We start from the raw sequence: 21,154 nt of genomic DNA on the forward strand, positions 1-21,154 counted from the left end.
TTCCTCTGTCACGGTTGCCATGGTGACATGAGTGACTGCGTGGGAGTGTCCCGAGGACGCGGCATCACCAGTCATTCTTTTGACTGCTCCAGACTCCGTGTTGTTGCAATTTTGACATGAGTGAGTGAAGTTAATGTTACGCCGCAAGCAGTAATATTACAGCTACATGGTGGCGGTCTGTAAATAGTCAAGTCTGGACCAGACAGTTCAATGCTTAACAACGTGAGCATTGATCTACGCAAATGGGTTAATTACGATTATTTACAGGCCGCAGTCATATACATAGCTGGAATACTGCTGTGTGCGGCGTGAAACTATACTCACTCTCCCAAAATGGTTGTATCGACACTGTGGGTCCGACTTCGACGTCTGCACGTGGAAATGTACAACCATAACAAACAACGTCCACAACGGGGATTCAAACTCCCACCAGTCATGGCGAGTTAACCGTTTAATCCCTATGTACACTCACCACCGTAGGACATTACAAGCACAGACAACTAGCACACAACATGAGTAATATTCATATTTATTAGCTGAAAGTACAAAAACACAACCCAAAATTTCGTTACAAAAGATTCAACTTATATAAAACTAGGTCAATACGATGGGCATCAATGTGACTTGTCTGTAAAAATAACAATGAAACCTTCGTTGAATAAACACTAACGTAACAAGCCTCATGTATTTCATAAACACAACAATGAAAATTGAAAACCATTAATTATGTACTGATATAACTGATTATATCCTTAGAGCGGTGATAATGAGGAAATAACGAACCAGGGGTTAAAAATCCCATCGCCCGACGCCCGGGACAAGTCAGTTTTCATTTCGTGCAATCAAATAATGGTATCTTATTTGTCAGTGGACTACTAGATAATTTCCACCTATGGTTTGAAACCGCAGATAACCTTGGATTTCATTTCATACCTGCTCATAATGAAGCTATTAATGTTTGCAATAATAATAAAGTAGAGCTAGTAGAGAGTGAAATTATCACTCTTCGATAAGTACTGCTTGACACATATTAGATGATCCTGCGCACTAAACGCATTTGTGACAAGAGAGGCGGTACAACGAATTGGGCGAGTACACTTGGCTGCTACGGTAGCTTGACGATTATGCTCGTGCAATACATGCTAACCGTGACATGAAATCAACACCGCTACTGATTAACACCAGTCTCGCTACTGTTTTACACCTGTCTCAATACTGTTAAACAGATTTCAGTTGTAGTGAAAAATGTCCAAGTTAGGAAAACATGGGCAAATAGTTCATTCTCAGGCAAGGGAGATAGCATACAATGTTATCATGGATATGGACACAAATTGTGCAACCAAAGCAGATTCTCTTTTACAAAGTAGGTTTGCTACTGGACTCCCAACGGCAACTTTAAAGCGCATTAAGGCAGAAGGTGGTAAGAGTGCGAGTGGACCTACATTTATCAGTCCCACCAAGTTGCGCAAACCCAAAACTTGCAGTTACAAACTTGATGATTTCGACCGGAGTGCAGTCCGTCAATTTGTACAAAGTTTATATGGCGTGAAAAAACAACTACCCACTCTGGATACGATGTATGATATGGCAAAGTGCCATTTGAACTACAAGGGTTCAGAGGAGGGTTTTCGAACAAATCTCAAAGACATGGGGTTTAGGTGGCGAAAAACGCAGTCAAACCGTAAACTTTTAATGGAACGTAAAGACATTGTTTCCAAGCGTTTGCAATACTTGCGTGCAATAAAGAAATACAGAGAAGAAAATCGAACACTCATCTTTATCGATGAAACATGGTTGCATGTACACCACATTGTCCCAAAGTGTTGGCAACTTGAGGGTGAAATCGTAATAAATGGGGTTCAACCTCCGTCTGGCACCGGACCTCGGCTTATTGTGGTTCATGCAGGGGATGAAAACGGTTTTGTTCCAAATGCTTTGCTTGTTTTTGATTCCAAACTCAAATCAGGAGACTATCATGACGAGATGAACTTTGATAATTTTTCCAAATGTTTCCAGGAAAAGTTGATCCCAAACCTTCCACTGCACTCTGTCATCGTTATGGATAATGCACCATATCATAGCAAGCAAGTGGACAAATGTCCGACAACATCCAACAGAAAAGATGACATAAAAGCGTGGCTACAAAGGCACAATATCTCATTTGATGAGAAAATGCTTAAAGCTATTGTTTCTTGCCAAATCCAACAAATCGGGCCATGTCTACAGAGTAGACACGATGTTGAAGCAACATGGTCATGATGTACTACCTCCATACCACGCAGAACTAAAATGTGAAAAAATTATGTCGCTTCACAAAACTTGCAGTTCACAAAAAGTTCCTTAAGAGTTGCCATAAATGAAAGGATGTCTGCAATCGGTGCAAAAGAATGGTCGGAATGTTGTAAACATGTTAAAACAATTGAAGATGGTTACTGGCAACGCGAAATCGCAGTAGAAAGGGAAACTGACAGACTAGTGATTGACTTAGGACTTGCAAGTGATTCAGACACCGAGACTGATTCAGATAGCGATAATTAAAGCATAAATTGGTAAGTCCGCCTAATTTTCCAGCATTGTTGTGTCTTGTATAATAATTGACACATACCTCGTACACTGTAACAGAGGAGGTACGAACGCTACGAGAAAAGTTACGAGATCTTAGGCTTACGAGAGTTTTGTGAAACTGGGCCTAGACGTATAGACAAAGGATCGAAAGTCTTAGGAGATGTGTACAAGTCTTTTGATTACAGTAAGAAAGAAGCAGGACACACCTGTAGACTAAGCGTAATTTCAAACACGACATGCGTTATTCCACACTCACGGTTATATTGTTCAGTCAGATGCCCATGTTATACACTGGGTAGAAATTAAAACGCGCATAAAGAATATGTGACATCGTAGTTTTATAATGGGTTATACTATATTTCAATATACCACGATTACTCCAAAATGAATCGAGGTCTCAAACAAGAAGGACACCGAGGTAAGACTTCAAACCATGATGTCATGTCTTGTGATCTAACTCTAAGACACTTGTCGTACTCATTATTGTCTCACATGTATCGAATATTGTCGATTTACAATTCAATTAGTGATACATATCGTTAACAACAGCGCATATATACGATCAATGCAATATAACATAGTACCTTTAGACCGTATAAGTGGCCACTGTATGAAAAATGAGAATCGCATAAAATGACATATCACCTTTACTTCCAGGCGTATGAAGCATGCAGAATGATATATTGCCTTCACAACAGGTATGCTTCAGGTATGAATAACATTCCAAATAGGGGTATAGTGGGCATACATTTCATCTAATTGTACATATATGGTATTAGTGTATTTAACTGTTGAATCTACGGTCAAGATAATATGAAGCCGGTAATATTTAAATATTGAGTATCGACACGTACGTTAATTAAAGTTTTAATAACTATACAGAGAAAACACCTTGCACAGTTGTTAGTACAATTACAAGCGTAATTTCTAAATATTTGGAGCTGCGAGGATGAACATTGGGAGGAGTCTACATTCACAAGAATCCGTGTAAAGTAATACGGCGCTGATATTCAAAACGTTTTGTGTTTTCGAGTTTTACAATTTCATATTTCAGAAGCGTTGATAACTGTTAAAGGGTCGATTGTATGATTCCAAATATGTGCTAAGCAAGTACAATACGATTCAATCAGTGATGACACCAGGTGTTCGCGAATAAGTGGGTCTTATACATTTTAAAGTTATGCAATTAGTGGTCTTATCAAACTGCTTTGTTTGAGCTCCCTTGCAGTTAGTGTGCAAATGACACCGTCACATAGCGGTATACCAAAACGTTCACCTTCACATTTATCCAAAAACATACATGTACATACCTACCCAATCGTGTAGATTGCCATTAGGTGGTGATAACTTATCGGTGGAAGTCTGCACATATGACTTCTCTTCTCCCCACAAGAGGTACCCTTTTCAAACGGATGTCAAGCTTTTTGATTAAATCAAATGGGATGGGCACTGACCGATGTAGCACTAGTGGGCAGATTGCATAAACCAATGTTCTTCTTCTGTAACAGTCGTCTGCCATGATGACTAACGGGTCGCGGACCCGTCGTACAGGTGTAGGCAGACAGTGAAAACCAGGATCAATCTTCTGTAAGAGTCGTCTGTCATAATGACTAAATGGAAGAAGACGGGTCGTGGACAGATGCAGGCAGATAGTGAAACCCAAGGCCCGTCTTCTGCAACAGACGTCTGCCAAGATAAGTAAATGGAGGAAAACGGGTTGAGAACCCGTTGTAGTAGATGGAGTCAGATATGGAAAACCAGGGTCCCTCTTCTGTAACAGACGTCTCCAATGATGACTAAATTTACAGGTTGCGACCAGTTGAAGTAGATGAAGGCTGATGGCGAATACCGGGCTAAGTCCTCTATAACAGACGTCTGCCATGATGACTAATCGGGAAGACCAGTCGGCTTGTGGCCCCAGTCATAGTACGCATAGGCAGGAGCATATTCCGTAACTCCCTGCAAATACTTACTGTCACCTTCCTCTGAGATGTTGACCTTGCCAAACACACATTCTTCATACGAAGGAGCTGGAACATGTTCCAAGATATTACAATACATATTAATGTATGTGAATATTGTTCAGACATGTCCTGACACGAATATTAATTAATTCTAAGAGACGCAAAACGTCTGTTTCTAACAACCAATCAACCCTATTCTTGACGTGGCGCCATAAGATGGATGGCAAATGGTTTCTTGTACGACCAATTCCCCCTTCATCAAAACACTTCTTGCTGATGAAGGGACAAGAGGTAGCCCAGAAGTATCGCTATGGGCAAAGAAGTGACAGCTTTATGCTTTCATGTTTTCATACTACTGAACGCCTATCAAGGACTTATCATTCTTAATGATCCTTTTCACACTCCCACAGACGTCCAAGCTTTTAAGTACGCTTTGTCGCGTGTATCATGAAGCATGAAGATAGTCGTGGGTAGCATGGGACCAACTATGAATCAGTGCGCGGGGAACAATGCGTTGCACGTATTCTTCCTGCTTACCTGACAAGCTATAATATACATTATAAACATAATATACACCTCTTAAAGTGATAATAAGCCCGTCTGTCATAAATGCTAAATCTGCATTTAATATGGGAGTAATTATGAGAGTCAATGTCATTACATGTATTTGTGCCTCTTCTTGCTATGGTGTATATGGACTCGGATACAAGCATGACACTAAAATGGACACAAGCATGACACAAAAAGAACACAAGAAAGTCATAAAAAGGAATTGCCGATTGGGTAGCCTTATGGATTCGGTTCCCCACAATGTGTGAAGCCCATATCAGGTGTCCCCCGCTGTAATGCCATTGGAATATTGCTAAAAGAGGTGTCAAACCATACCCAGAAACTCACAAGTAGGATAATGCCTCACGTGTTTAAGTCTATTTTACCAAACAATCACATTATAAAATAACAATGGCAACTTACGCAATGCTGATCGCTGTTGTGGATAGACTGGTGATGCGAATCCCGCCCCCGGGGAGAATGTATCTGTGGGTGGCGTTTCTCCCGGTGGATATGCTGATGGTGGGAAGGAAGACGATGCCGCAGGATGCATGATGGCAGGATGACTGTCGATGACACTTTGCAAGGGGATTGTTCCAATTATGACCGGCAGTTGGATGTTGAGATCAAATGCAAGTCCAGGAGGACGAACTGTGAGCTTGAACAAAGACCAAATGAAGTCTGGAGATTGTTCTTATTTTCATGCTTTACGCTCGATAGTACGGTAGCAATATAGAGACTGGCCATCGCCAAGAGAGTAGAACGTGTCTGTGCTGTTTTAACGGTGTTATAGCATCTAATTCAGGACAGCCATCGTCCAACTATTTCTAAAAACCAAACACTTTGTAGCTAAGCCATATGAGACTAGTTGTTATTATTTAATCTGCACTTTATAACTACTGCAGAGTACATTGTCTTGAGAGCCTCCCTGTTCCTCTTTGTCACTTCCATTAATTTCAGTTTATGACATTTATGGCCTCTATTGGTCATCCACTGTGCTTGTCATCACTTCAAATGTACAAGGAAGTGCTATTGTTTCTCTATCTGTCCATTGTGGTTAAAACCTGTACATGTATAGATATATATGTATGCTCATATCTACATTGCGTGTGTGGAGTCCGGTATTCCAACTGTCTGTATAGGGACGACCGCTCGCAGGAAAGGCCCTTGGGTTGAGCTGGAAGTCGAGCCGCTCACCTCATTCATGTGTGCTTGTTTGTCAAATGTATGTATTATGGGCCCAAGGCCTCTCTATTGAATATATCTGTCTGTCTGTCTGTCTGTCTGTGAAAGCAACTCTCCAGAAGTTTGAACTCAACTATGCCTTCGACTTCGTCAACGTAGTGTTCGTCATAATCATAAGCTAATCCCCAATCTACCCACCATATGGACGCGTTGACAACGGTATCATCTCAGTGACTGAGTACTACAAAAGGAGTACTACTCGTGATTGGTATAAAAACTACACAAGCACACATGTTCGTGGTCATTAGGATGACCTCGTTTGTGTTCGTTTAGGAAAATATGTGACCGATTGCTTGGTCCTTTGGTTACTGCGACTTATCTTCGATCATTTCAATTTAACCGTAACGCCACTAGTAATGTCAGTCGACAGCTTAGCACACCCTTTTGTATAAATGTCGCGTGTCTCATAATTAATTATTCTTATTAAATAATACTGTTTTTATGGGAGATATGAATGAAACTTTGATTGAGTGAGTTTATTTTTACACTGCACTCAGCAACATTCCAGCTTTATAGCGGTGGTTTGTAAATAATCGAGTCTGCACCAGCCAATCCTGAAATCAACAGCATGAGTATCGATCTACGATGACATGCGCCAACCAAGTCAGCGAGCCTGATCACTTACTCAGTTCTAACCCGTATCTTCACAGACCCGGTGTCATTTTGATGAGAGTAGATTATTGCCATCCATCCCACAGTCGTTCTTGTAATAGCATATCTTACTACACATGTAAAACACCCTATAAGTCCAGTTGAAAAGTTTCTACTAGACTCGACTCATTTCAAAATGAGCAGCCTTACTCAAGATCGGTTCTACGCCAGATCTTCCTGGGTATAGGGTAATGGGTATATATCACCAGGTTGAGATTAAGCAAAACATCATGCTTTGTTCCAGTGATGCCAGTGAAACCGGTAGATCCCAAACACTGGTTATGTTAGTGTTTATTAACTGGTAGCGTTAGGAAGAAACAATCCCGGGCATAGATATATTCTCACTCTCCTTTCCTGTTCAATACATTGATATTCGTTTCCCCCAAATGAAAACTATTAGTCAAGCAAGTTCTACACCTCATTAACTAATGGAAGCTCACCATGAGAGTGATTCATTCAGTTGTAGCTAATATCCCACCGGCAGCGTAAATTATTCGACCTTTAATAAATATATCACCACTAGGATAACACATTAAACCCCTGTTCATATCTCAGCATGAGTGTAAAGCATTCAATTCTGATAAATATCGCAGTAGGAGAGGGATTTGGCGTTATCCCGATTCTAAATACAGCGGAAGCTGTCTAATCTGGCACCCATCGGGACTGAGGAAATAATCTGCTGTAGGCAACGTGCCGGATTGCAGAGCTGATGATAAATGTACAACGGAAGGGACTTGGATTATACAGATGCCGGATTTGACAGCTTCCAATGTACATTTTTCACCATGGATGGATTCATACGAGCATACTCAACATCTCACCACGAGGGTAAATCTTTCTAAATATTCTCACAGTCAAAAGTTACTGTGTCATTTTAACAGCAAAGAGAATCAGTGTTAGACTTTAACTGCCGAGAATGAAAGGGAAAACGAATTTTCAAGGCAATGATCCCTCTTCCGTAAGAAAAGGGCATTCGCCTGGCATGTGCCAATGGGCCAAGTTCACACGGTCATTAGTGAGTGTTCCGATCCTGTGCATTGATGCATTGTACCCTCTTTTCACTGAGGCAAAATAAATGTCGGTGAAAATTCTGAGAAAGATCATTCCCTATCCGAGAAAGGCATTTCTGGTGTCCCCCGCCGTGATATTGCTGGAATATTGCTAAATAAACTCATACTCACTCACTCCGAGAGAAGATCTGGCGGAGTGTCACCTCAGATACGTTGAAAAGGTGACAGCCTAGAGGATCTTGTGAACCAGGCTGATGCAATAACATTGATCTGATGAAGATACTGCTGTACATATGGTCTGGCGTTATTGTGTTGAAACGTTGCTCCATATGACAGTGTTGTTGCGAAAAGGGTAAAGCGGAAAAAATGTCGTCTCGGTACCCATCATCATTTAAGTTCCCCTCAATCACAATCTTTGGGATGAAAAGGGGTGACTTCTACACTTGAGTAGAAATCATATAGGTCCGACTGTTTGGCCATACATAATGAACATCGCTGGCAAACATCTCCAGTAGGTCTTCTTGTACATTTCGTGTAATTCAAACAAAAACTACTTGGTTGCATTTCTTCGACCATTCTAATACACTCCTTCATTGATAATGAATGATAATTTCCATGTCACAAAATACATAAGATAAGATAATCTTTACTGTCCAGCTAGGAAAATGTGTCTTGCATTCAAGAACCAATACAACGATATTTCACCTGGGACTTGATCACAGACCTGATCTATATTTTATCGTACAGGTAAATCATTCAACCAATGGTAAACATCTCACCATGAGAATGTACTTGACATCTATGATTGAGCAACACCTGAGATAAGACGGTGGCAGAGGAGGAATCACGAGCTGGTCTCCATTCCAGTAGTCATGCTCTCCCATAAGTATTGACCCATGTTTCAGCTTGGCAACTTTATTCTGTTTATACTTTGTCTTGTGTTTTACTCGGAAAGTTGTCTCCTGAAAAGAAGAGTACAAAAAAGCAGTTCTAATTTTTGTTTGATAAATTCAGTGCATCGGCTTCGTAACATGCACCAAACACTGAAGTCGTCATATCGTTGACTGCTTGTTAATAAGACTGCTCTGTACTCAAGCTTATCCGTTTCTGCCCCTTTTCAAGGGGTACATGCGATTAGATGTCTAGCAACGTGTGCAGGCCACTATTGCGTGCATTCTCCAGTATCATACAGTTATTTTTATCACGCAAATATCAGAAGCATTTTCAGCTCAAAACTGTTTGATAGCACACACACGACACCATTCGCGTGCATTTTGATAGAGATTAAGGCATCGTTCGTCTCCGAAATGATTATCTGCGAATCATCATGCGGAAACGAAGAATAAATAAGAAAAGGGGAACCGAAAAGAGTTATCGTTTGTCATGTTGGATGTGGTCGAAGTTTACTTCCAATACGGCAAGATATTTGTTGAGTGGGTAAAGATACAATACTGAAAAGTCCCCGAGCTGCCAGCCAAGTCTCAATAATTGGTGTCAGACAATTACATGCGTGCGAGTCTGCTCCTGCCGTTATGAAACCCAAATACAATATTTCAACTTGGACACTTAACAACATCAGCAACTTTTACCATTAATCGTTAAACATATAACAGGTGGGTGTTATCGCTGGAGAATGGTTGTACTTGCCGTGCATGACATTGACATTTGATAAACTATTATCTATCTTTTCAGTTATTTGCAATTCATTGTTCTCATTTGTTGACAAGCCTGAGAGCACCAGATCGAAATGGCACGGAAATGTCAGTGAGTCTGACCACCTAATCCAAACATTCGGTCTCCATCATAGCAGGGGGTATTGTGGATCTATTCTAACAATAGGAATCCCATACGGCATTGTATAATGAAGTACCCATTATGCTGAATAAAACATAGCCATATATTTCACACACACGCGTAGGCATTGTCAATGGAATCACACAACCAAAATTTCTCTTGGATCATATTTGGTCTCTGCATGCATGGAACCCTACGGTGTTCAGATCAGTCAGGGGTATGTACGAGCAATAGCTTTAAAAATGTTTACATATCTGATTTTGTTTATCATAATTTAACTGTGATTAAAAACCACAGACACTCTCATGATGTCTTAACCTTTGATCAGAAAGAAGAATCAGTTTTGAACCACTGAGTTGATTGAACATACCCCGTATTCATGGCGTTTGTCTTCATTTACAAAAAGCGACAGTTGAGATTTTTTGTCTCGTTCACCTCTATATATTTTAAACTGAAAATATACCACTCCTCCTTTCGCGGTGAGAGCTTCCATCAATGGAATTGCATCCCTCAATATTTAGAAATTTCAACTCACCATAGTAAGAGTGACCGATGATGACTCTATTTGGCCATTTGACATGTTGTCTATTTCAGCCTTCAGAATAATGGCCTCTCCCGGGACATACCCCTGTCGATCAATGGCAAAAGTGGCATTGATTGGCCCAGATTCACAGCACAGGCAGCCGACGGTCTTCGAGTTACTCTCCTTTACGGGCATCTACAAAAATTCAATCTGTTCGCTAGGATCTGGTACACTGGGTACCTGGTGCAGTGAATAGCCTAGCAGGTATAACCCTGGAGAATCTAGGAGATATAATGGTTAGTAACCTAGTAAATGCAATGGTGAATAACATAGCAGATATAACGGTGAATAGCCGAGCAGATATATTGGTGAATAACCCAGTAGATACGAGGGGATGTCAATAAGTTTTGAGCCTTGCATAGAAAAACATAAAAATATTGGTATGAACCACATTTATTTTTCAACATAGTCCCCTTGTGAGTCAAGACACGTGTTCCATCTTTTCTGACAGGCGCTGATGCCATCTCTGTAGAAGGCGTCCTCAAACCAAGCCTCAGTAGCAGCAATAAGCTCATTATCATCCTGAAATCTACGACCACGCAAGTGTTTCTTGAGATCTGGGAACAGATGGTAATCACTGGGTGCCAGGTCTGGAGAGTAGGGGAGATGCAGCAAGATTTCGTACCCGCATTCCTGTACAGCAGCGGCGGCAACGCGAAAGGTGTCTACTGGAGCAATGTCTTGATGTAGAAGAATACCACGTCTTCTCCTTGATTGACTGTCGCACTTGCCTCAACAAGTTAGCGTACTATTCACCATTCATTGTTCTTCCTTTTGGTAAGTAATCTATGTGGATGACGCCTTTGCTATCCCAGAAGACTGGCGCCATTACCTTCTGCACTGATCTGGAGGCTTTGAACTTTTGGTCCTGGGAGAAGTGACATGTTTCCATTCCATGGATTCTTGTTTGCTCTCAGGATCATAGTGGTGGATCCAGGTTTCATCATAGGTTACTAGCCTAAAGTGAAAATCTTCTGGATTCTTTTTGTATCTGGTTAGCATGGAGTAGCTTATGGTGACCCTTGTTTGCTTCATTTCATCTGTAAGTATTCTTGGCACCCATCTTGCGCACACCTTAGACATGACGAGATGTTCATGAAGAATTGTCTCGATGGATCCGTGTGAAATGCCTGTGGTCTCCTCTAACTCGGAGAGTGTGATTCGACGATTTTCCAGCACAAGTCTATGCACTCTGTCAATGTTTTCCTGACTAGTGCTTGTTGTTGGGCGACCTGGACGGGGGTCATCTTCAAGACTCTCTCTACCAAGCTTAAATTCATTGACCAATCGTTTGATGGTAGCAGATGAAGGGGAAGACTTCCCATAAACTGCTGAAAGCCTTTCTTCAATGTTCTTTGCCGAGTTTCCTTCAAGAACTAAAAATTTAATTACTGCTCTATACTCAATATTACTCATTTTCACTGCCGTGAGGGGGGTCTCTTTCCGTCAATGTGAGCTGTTCAATAACTTCTGAGAGTAGGATACCAAAACTTATATATCACATCAGCTACACCCCAAGGTTCAATGTCGTACCATAGGCTGTGACACCTGGGTATGAAAAATGCTCAAGGCTCAAAACTTATTGACATCCCCTCGTATATTGGTGAATAACCCAGTAGATATAACGGTGAATAACCTAGCAAGAGGTAATGGTGAACAGCCTAGGAGGTATAACGGTGAATGATCGAGAATATATAACAGTAAATATGCTAACAGATATAGCGGTGAATAGTCAAGTAGGTACAACGGTGAATAACCTAGGAGATATAACGGTGAATGATCCAGAAGATATGACAGTGAATAACAGATAAAGAGGTGAATAGCTAAGTAGATACGAAGATGAATAGCCTAGTAACATAAGGATGAATAGACTAGCAGACATAACGATGAATTGCCTGGGAAATATACTGGTGAATAACCGAGCAAATATAGCAAACGAATAGCCAAGAAGATATGACGATGAATAGCCTTCGATATGTATCAAGTCACTGTCAATTAAGTATGAGGTTACTGTCAAATAAAGATTAAATCGCTGTTTTTGCTGCTTGAAAACGAACGCGGAATGACTGATGGAGGACATGTGGACACTGTAGCAATCACAGAATCTTCCAAAATTGCATCAGGAGCACGACCACCTGTTCCATGTGAGAGTGAGTGAGTGAGTGAGATTAGTTTTACGCCGCACTCAGCAATATTCCAGCTATATTGCTGCGGGGTGTAAATAATCGAGTCTGGACCAGACAATGCAGTGCTCAAATGCATGAACATCGATCTGCGCAATTTGAAACCGATGACATGTATCAGTCAGATCAGCTAACCTGACCACCCGATCCCGTTACCCGCCTCTCACGACAAACATAGTCGCCTTTTATTTCAAGCATGGCGTTGCTGAAGGCCTATTCTATCCCGGACCTTCACGGGTACCTAATTCATGTTTTCAACCCGCCTCTAAGTCAGCATAGTCACCACTTTCAATGGAATAAGGCATACACGTAGATATTTTTAGGACATGATTCGTGTTCGGTTTCTCTATTAAGACAAATGGGGCGTGGGGTAGCCAAGTGGTTAAGACGTTCGTTCGTCACGCCGAATACCCAGGTTCCATTCCCCACATAGACACAAAGTGTCAAGTCCATTTCAGGTGTCCCCCGTCGTGATATCGCTGGAATATTGCTTAAACTAAACTAAGCTCGCTCACTCATAAGACAAGAGGCGCTGATCTCGGAAGTTCAAAATAATGCTGCTATAACTACACAATAAGACCGACAGATTATACCAACTGATAATAACACACAAATAAATGGACCGTGAACCGCACCTACCAAGGCACTTTCGTCTTCATTTAGATCCAACGGATAGATGACCGTGAAGGGTTTCATGGTTTCATGGTCGAACTTCCAGGGCTTATCAATGATACATTTTGCAAAATATCGCACATTTCCGTATTTCGCTTCAAATGAAGAAGGTATTTGTTCTGGGAGCTGGTATGTGAAGGGGTAGGTATGAAGGCCTGCAGCAAGATGGAGCTCTGCTCCCGACGCTTCGCTCCCTGGAGACGATATGTTCAAACAGTCAGTCACCAAAACGTGGGATTATGCAGTTTGGTAGATACGTCACAAATTCAAGTGGTTGTGATTTTCACAGTGATATTTGTATATTTATAAGACAGTTATAATCTATTTTTGAAAGTCAAATGTTTTAATCTATTATTTAGGACAATGGTGGAAATAGTAGACGGTAAATTTGTTATGACTTGTTACATCATATTTTACGGAACTGTTCAAGTAGGTTTGGTGCCGGTGTCCTTACCTCTCCCATCAAGAAGTATATCATCTTTAAAGTATTTCTCCTTGGCCGAATAATGCTTCTCATTGTCGCCAGAGCCTTCTTCCCATTCCACCTTTGCCTTGCCTTCAAACCGCAGGCGTATTCCTGAAATATCAATGAAGCACAATCTGAATACTCGAACACTTAAACTCTCGTTCAACCGTGAGTGAGTTGAATTTTACGTCGCTTTTAGCAATATTCCAGCAATATCAGGGCGGGATAGACAAAGGATGGGCATTGCACATTGTATCCATGTGGAGAATAGAACCCGGGTCTTAGGCGTGACGAGCGAACATTTCAACCGCTAGGCTACCCTCCCGCCCTCTAATATAAAGACCTTACTACCGTGCATGCGCAGTAGCCTCATCTACTACTACTGCCACCAAACAAATAAAATAAACGATCGATAACAGCCGGAAAGGTTAACTCCTCTCAAGCGTCATAGCTTGACGTATTGCATATTCAACAGAATTCATTGACATGCATAAACATAATCACAGGCTTCGGAATTTTTTCAAACTACGGGTATAGGCAAGACCTCAACATTTTGCACTATACATTCACGAGAGTGGGGTGTGAATACAGCACATATAAAGATGAAGACAACTATCTTTATGAATCCAACGTGAACCAATAGTGATGACAAAGTAGCAGATTTTACTTTCTTCTTGCCTGTATGCTCGTTAAGATGTGAGTTAGAAATGGTCTTCAGTAATCCATGCTTGACGTAAGAAGCTACTAACGGGATCGGGTGGTCAGACTCACTGACTTGGTTGACACATGTCATCGCATTCATGCTGTTGATCACTGAACTGTCTGGTTCAGACTCGAATATTTACAAACCGCCGCCATATAGCTGGAATATTGCTGAGTACGGAGTAAAACAAAACTCACTCACTACACAGCGCCACCATATAGACGGAATATTCCTAAATTTGGCGTAAAACTCACTCATTCACTCGTGTCTGTAGTTGAATGTGAACCTTGTAACTATGTAACCCTTATAACAGCCCCCTTTTTGTCTCCAGCTTCACCTGGACTTCCGTCTCCTGTTTCGTCGATATTTCACCCTTTTATGTAAATGTCTTTCATCTAACTTCACGTCACCTGTCAGAAGCTACCTGTATTCTGATTCTACTTTAATCTTCATTTGTCTCCTGTCCTCCTCATGTATTCTGCATGATCTCTAATGGAAGGAGGTTAATTCATCTCAGGTGAGAAACAGAAAAAAACGTTTTTATAAACAGAACATCGCAACTTGTCATAATAGTAACATATATTTTTACATTCGCATTTAATGTATTCCCTAAATATTTACCAGTTTCACACGTATTGTAACACCGATTGGGAACATGACAAGTAGTCCATGGACAGCACATCCATACACACGATGCCACACGCTCGCATTCAATTCCAACGGCAGAATAGATTTGCACAACCATTTTCACTTCCCAGATGCAACATAACATTTTCTCAAGACAACCCAGCACTGAAAGGGTTAACGTGATTCGAAGATCTGGTTCGTAAATGATGCCACTGGTGCCGCTTACCTCTCATTTTCATCGTGTCGTTCAGATCCACTGTGACATGCCCACGAATAGTCTGACCTGGATAGTATATATCCTGTGTTTGACTGAACACAATCACAAAGCTGTTCAGCTTTCCCATTACGGCTTCAACAGACGGACATCTGCTAGCAAGCAAGCGTAGGCTGCCATCAGTGAGTCAATGATCATGCGCAATACATGCAAGCGATTATCTCCTCCAAACCAATCACAGAGACAGAGCACACAGCCAAGTGCTGTGCAGAATAACAGCTGAATGCGTTCTCTTCCAACCGGTGCGATCAGCACAGTACCTAACCCACGGGTAGCCGACTTGTGATGAGTCGTCATATACACTTTGTAAATTAGCATATCTTATTCATCTGTTTCACTTTTGATTAGTCTACTCATCCAGATGAACATATGGGATTTAATGCTCAACTTTCGTTATGAACTATCCTGAGTCGTGAAGGACTGTTTGCGTTGTTATCCATTGATTACATCAATCGGTCATCGAGAAAACGGATAACAAGCATCTTGGAAAATAAACATTTATATCTTGTCACACACCTCATTATCGCAATTGTAGTTGCATTTGATTATTTGTATTATTCCGCAAAATTATATGTTGTGTGCACCGAAAGGTTAACCCCAGGGAGGGCGGTGGGGTAGCCTGGTAGTTAAGGCGTTCGCTCTTCACGCCGAAGACCCGTGTTCGATTCTCGACATGGGTGCAATGTATGTTCGTGTCCCTCGCCGTGATATTGCTGGAATATTGCTAAAAGTGGAGAAAACCAGAGACCATATAATAGATCATATAATATGGTCTCTGGTAAAACTAAACTCACCCACCCACTTAGCTACTAAGGGTGTATTTTCTGATTTGAGAATAAGCTCGTTTACATGAAGGGGAAAATCCGGTCACGCGATATGCAAACTGACCAGTTACGTCATGACTGCGCCTGTATGTCCTGAATACAGAAATCACCGGGCAGGGGGTCAGTCGTTACCACTCGCAAGAGATGACCACAACGGACAATACTCGTGTATGCCGATGCACACCACATAGACAACCCACTCTTCACATATTCATATGGCCAACTCACTATCGTATCCATTACTGATTTCTGTGCGGGCCTCTGCCCTGACGGGTGCTTGACTGACTGCGTCGTATGATACTCAGTAACGCTAGTGGAAGTATTCTGCCGAGAATATTTGTGCGGTCTGAAATGTTACACCTCATTCCAATTCCCATGTCAGTTATTTCATCAGCTGTTTGGTATTTGTGTGTTACTGTTACACTGCAATGATATATGCCTGCGCACACTCACAAGCTGTCATGATGATGGCAATGTGAAACAGGTGAGTGAGTTTAGTTTTACGCCGCACTCACCAATATTCCAGCTATGTGGTGGCAGTGTGTAAATAATCGCGTCCAGTGATCAACAGCATAAGCGTCGATCTACGCAAATGGGATACCATGACATTTGTCAGCCACGTCAGCGAGAATGATCACACGATCCCGTTAGTCACCTCTTGCGACACGCATGGGTTACTGAAGATTAATTCTAACCCCGATCTCCACGGGGTCATTGAACAAGTAGAAACACAAACAAACATTTAAAACATGCCATAAGAACACGTGTAAAACTCCACTTACAATCACTTTACTATGTATTCTAAGGACATACACTGCAAAACACTGCAATCACGTTACTACATGCGAAATGGAAAAAAACACGCGTAAAACACTAATACAATTACTTTAATATACGTTGAAAGGACCAGCGCGTGCAAACTAAAACAATTACTTTTTAACACTTTACTACAAATTCGAAGGACATGCGCGTGCAAAACACTACAATTACTTTACTACACGCTAAATGGACATGCACGCATAAAAAAACAAATGCAGTCCCTTTCCTACACTCTCCAAGGACATGCATGTGTAATATAGAACCTTTCGGTTCTTTGAAGTCATCACCGTCTGCACTGACAATATTCTGTTGATGAGGTGCCTGTATTACAAGCCCGTGAAAGCTTATAGATGGGGGTTGAGTAGCCTAGAGGTTATAGCGTTCGCTCGTCACGTCGAAGACATGAGCTCGATTCCCAACATGGGTACATCGCGTGAAGACCATTTCTGGTACTCCTCGTGATCAGTCAAAGTCCCAGTACTTTTCGTAATACCCCACTACCAAACCCTTGCAGGAGGTCGCGTCAAGTAACCTTTGAGGGACCTATGACCGTCCAGTCAAACGCGATGAGGTCGAACGTATTTAACCAATCAGACAACGACTACTGTTTAGGGTTTGGCGGCACTAGTCACTGACACCGTTAAGCCCCAATCCCTTCCCCACTCTTCCTGACGTGTGTGTGTGTGTGTGTGTGTGTGTGTGTGTGTGTGTGTGTGTGTGTGTGTGTGTGTGTGTGTGTGTGTGTGTGTGTGTGTGTGTGTGTGTGTGTGTGTGTGTGTGTGTGTGTGTGTGTGTGTGTGTGTGTGTGTGTAACCTTTAGGTTTACCTGTCACAGTAATGTCTGCTAGTTAGCTTTATCACACAACCGTGTGATCCAAAGGTATGTGTATTTCTAGGTATGGGAGTATACATCCCCCATGACTCAAAATTAGCGAGCCATTCAGAGATAATATTATCATTTCTTGTTCAGTTATGTTATGAATTTGCTGACTCGAGTGTTCACAAAATTTGGTAATATCCGCTAGTTTGCTTTATCACACAGTTGTGTGAACGTATGTATGTTCATTTCTAGATATGAGTCCTTGACTCAATATTAACGGGCTATTCAGAAATAATATTTTCAATTCTTGTTCAATTATGTTATGAGTTTGCCTACTCGACTCTAGTAATATCCGCTAGTTTGCTTTATCACCCTTTTGTTTGATGAAATGTATGTTCATTTCTAGTTAATCTGAATTCCAATTCCTTGTCTCATAAGAAAATGGTATTTACAAATGAATTTTAATTTCAAACTTTAATAACACCGTATTTCTATACTTTACGTCGGGGTTCAGGCAGCATACCTTTACTATGGAATCACAGACTGTCTATTTTTGATGAGGTCGTAAAATAATTCACATTGCATGTGGCGCAGTGGTTAAATCAGTTATGTCTTTTTTGCGCTTATTCAGCGTAGTTCCGTAAAGCACAATAAGGTTGACGTAATATCAGTTCTGTGTGTGTGAGTGTATATGTGTATGTGTGTTTGTGTGTATTTATTTGTCATATATATATATATATATGTTGTAATTGTATTACGGTATTACTGAAAATAAACTAATACTTGTTCTCCTGTGTAACGTTCCAATTCACAATTTTAAAGTTGAACTGGCTGTCAAACGTCAAAACGATTGCATTTCCATGAACACGCTATATGGCACTTACTTGACATCATGCATGGGACACATAGGTTATTCCACAGACAGCATAATAAAATACTTGTGTAAGCTTCTTGGCACTGTATTGTGTGGGATATGCAGATCTTCTGGTGTTAAGAAAGGGGGGTAAATGTATTAAGTGAAATAGGGCAGGATTATTTAGAAAACAAGTATTTGTACAACGAACAGTTGTCAGTCAGTTATACACATTCCATTGTTTATTAGCTGTTTCCATCAGTAGTCATTAGGCTCGGAACACTCCCAAATGTCTACTTTACATCTACTGTCTCTTTGTCCCTGCTCATTCCTGTCCTTCACTCTCTATGTGAGATAGGGTGTCTTAATTGACATCTGCGGTCATTGTTTTCGACCTAGATTTATATCTGTGTAATTTTGAAAACACGTCATATTGTTTGTATCTTGAGTTTGTTTCAGTATTCCGTTTGTCTTTATACCACACAACATAAAATGCAGATAAGTAACAAATCGTTCACACGTCTCTTTAAGCGTGCTCCAGATCAATTTCTCAGTTTGGTTGTAGCATGTCTTTGGTTAAACGTCTTTATTCTGCTCACGGGTACCTTGCTCTCATCTTTTTCCATTTCAGGACTCGGTTCATCTTGGAAATGTCTTTGTAAGTTGTGCTTATTGCTAACATTTGACCACACTAGTCATAATCTGATCGTGTATATGGTCTCTTCACAGGAAAGAAGTTGTGATCTTCCTCTCACTTCCTTTTAAAGTCCCTGGTGGACTCACTGAAAACCTTTTTGGGACCCCAGTTTCCTCTGTGCTTTTGCAAATCCTGCACGTCTTGAAACACGAGTCGGCAGTCATCACTATATGGTATTGTTTGAAGTTTTCTTCACACAGCAGTTTATGCTGAAAGTCTAACTCGACTGAATTATCCTTGCTTGGAGGTCTCCTTTTCAACTGAATGCATTCGGACAGAGTTGCAAATGGGACGGTGTTTGGGGTTTTAGATCAAACAAAAAGTAGGGATACGTCTTTTGGGTAGCCCTTTGAAATTGCTCCATGAAATGTTATGTGTTGCCTGTATACATTTGCCCTGCCAAAGTCAGGATGAGTTGTTTATTGATAGGATTGTTTAACAGATAATGACAGTTCTTACTGTAACACACATTCCGGTTCACGGCAGTCACTTAGCGATCATGACGATGACTTCCTTTGGTAAAAAGATCTGTAATGCGTGGATCTTTGCTCGCTGTTGACATTAAATCGTCAAGCATGACCTTCACAACACTGGGGTTCAGAAACGCATCCTTTTCGAGATCAGAAGGAATGCCTTGATGAACATCAGCGAAGGGATAAACAGGCATTATACAATGAGATATATAATACCTTCAGGACACGGTTTGATATTCATCCTTTCTAGAAGCTGCTTCACTAAGTATGTTTTCCCACAGGAGGTTGACCCCTGAGACGATCATAGTAAATGGTAGATCCTGAATTCTTCCAGTGGGCAGTACTTTCTGAAGAATGTGGTTGCCCTGGTTGCATCATACGTGATGATGCTTGTGATGATGGTGGCGGTGGTAGCAGTGGAGGTGGTGGACGTATACTTGTGATGATGGTGGCGGTGGTGGCAGTGGAGGTGGTGGACGTATACTTGTGGTGGTGGTGGCGGTGGTAGCAGTGGAGGTGGTGGACGTATACTTGTGGTGGTGGTGGCGGTGGTAGCAGTGGAGGTGGTGGACGTATACTTGTGATGATGGTGGCGGTGGTGGCAGTGGAGGTGGTGGACGTATACTTGTGGTGGTGGTGGCGGTGGTAGCAGTGGAGGTGGTGGACGTATACTTGTGGTGGTGGTGGCGGTGGTAGCAGTGGAGGTGGTGGACGTATACTTGTGGTGGTGGTGGCGGTGGTAGCAGTGGAGGTGGTGGACGTATACTTCTGGTGGTGGTGGCGGTGGTAGCAGTGGAGGTGGTGGACGTATACTTCTGGTGGACGTATACTTGTGGTGGTGGTGGTGTCTATAGTCTATATAACATACTCAATGAAACGCTGTTCATAATCAGAACATCTTACCAACTCTGTGAGATTTTTGCAGAAATTTTCCTTAATATAAAAAAGGTTGTTTAACAAACTATCACTAAAATATTGACACTGTTCACAAATTGCTACGAGGGAGGAGTGCAGAGAAAGGGACAGTCAGCTATGCGAGAAAGCATGGAGACAGCACACCACAGGTGAATGAGTAAATAACTTACTCGGGACTTGTGCACGTGCATCTCGAACACCTGGCTGTGCCTTTCTCTGCACTCCTCCCTCGTAATAAACAGTGGACTGTGTTAGTAGTGATATCTTTGCTATCTTTAAATGATGTTACATGACACAGGTATATCCCTAAACACTTGAGTCAGTATATATTGCTAGTTCACTGCACATTCCATCTAGATAATCTAGATCCTGTTCGAAGCTTTCCCAGAAAGGTTCTTGCATCAGGTTTAGTAAGTATGGATGAAACATTAGTTCATCATATCAAAGCAACCAGTCCCTGATGCTGA

At 41.5% G+C, this 21,154-nt stretch overlaps 1 protein-coding gene across 2 annotated transcripts; it reads right to left on the minus strand.

Moving 5' to 3' along the window:
* Nucleotides 1–517: 517 nt before the first annotated feature.
* Nucleotides 518–15,431, minus strand: LOC137276992 (arrestin domain-containing protein 3-like). 2 transcript variants are annotated; one of them, XR_010956602.1, is made up of 8 exons: nucleotides 15,239–15,431; nucleotides 13,671–13,793; nucleotides 13,184–13,410; nucleotides 10,314–10,496; nucleotides 8,764–8,946; nucleotides 5,502–5,736; nucleotides 3,880–4,595; nucleotides 518–2,856 (listed from the first exon to the last, which is right to left on the minus strand). XR_010956602.1 is itself a non-coding variant. In XM_067808647.1 (7 exons), the coding sequence occupies exons 1-7, from the start codon at nucleotides 15,354–15,356 to the stop codon at nucleotides 4,453–4,455; spliced, it is 1,212 nt and encodes a 403-aa protein (XP_067664748.1). In that variant the 5' UTR covers nucleotides 15,357–15,431; the 3' UTR covers nucleotides 3,152–4,452. The 2 variants fall into 2 exon arrangements, 1 of the variants encoding a protein (XP_067664748.1); XM_067808647.1 differs by lacking the exon at nucleotides 518–2,856 and having other exon boundaries at nucleotides 3,152–4,595.
* Nucleotides 15,432–21,154: the final 5,723 nt, after the last annotated feature.

This window comes from Haliotis asinina, chromosome 3, assembly GCF_037392515.1.
Source record: "Haliotis asinina isolate JCU_RB_2024 chromosome 3, JCU_Hal_asi_v2, whole genome shotgun sequence".
NCBI lineage: Eukaryota > Metazoa > Mollusca > Gastropoda > Lepetellida > Haliotidae > Haliotis > Haliotis asinina.

Bases quoted from the DNA above. Each gene is read 5' to 3' on its own strand.
- LOC137276992 (XM_067808647.1), bottom strand. From the start codon at position 15,356: ATGGGAAAGCTGAACAGCTTTGTGATTGTGTTCAGTCAAACACAGGAT. The intron at 13,411-13,670 runs GTAAGGACACCG...TATCGTCTCCAG, and splicing joins TATACTTCTTGATGGGAGAG to GGAGCGAAGCGTCGGGAGCA. The intron at 8,947-10,313 runs GTGAGTTGAAAT...TCTTCTTTTCAG, and splicing joins CATCGGTCACTCTTACTATG to GAGACAACTTTCCGAGTAAA.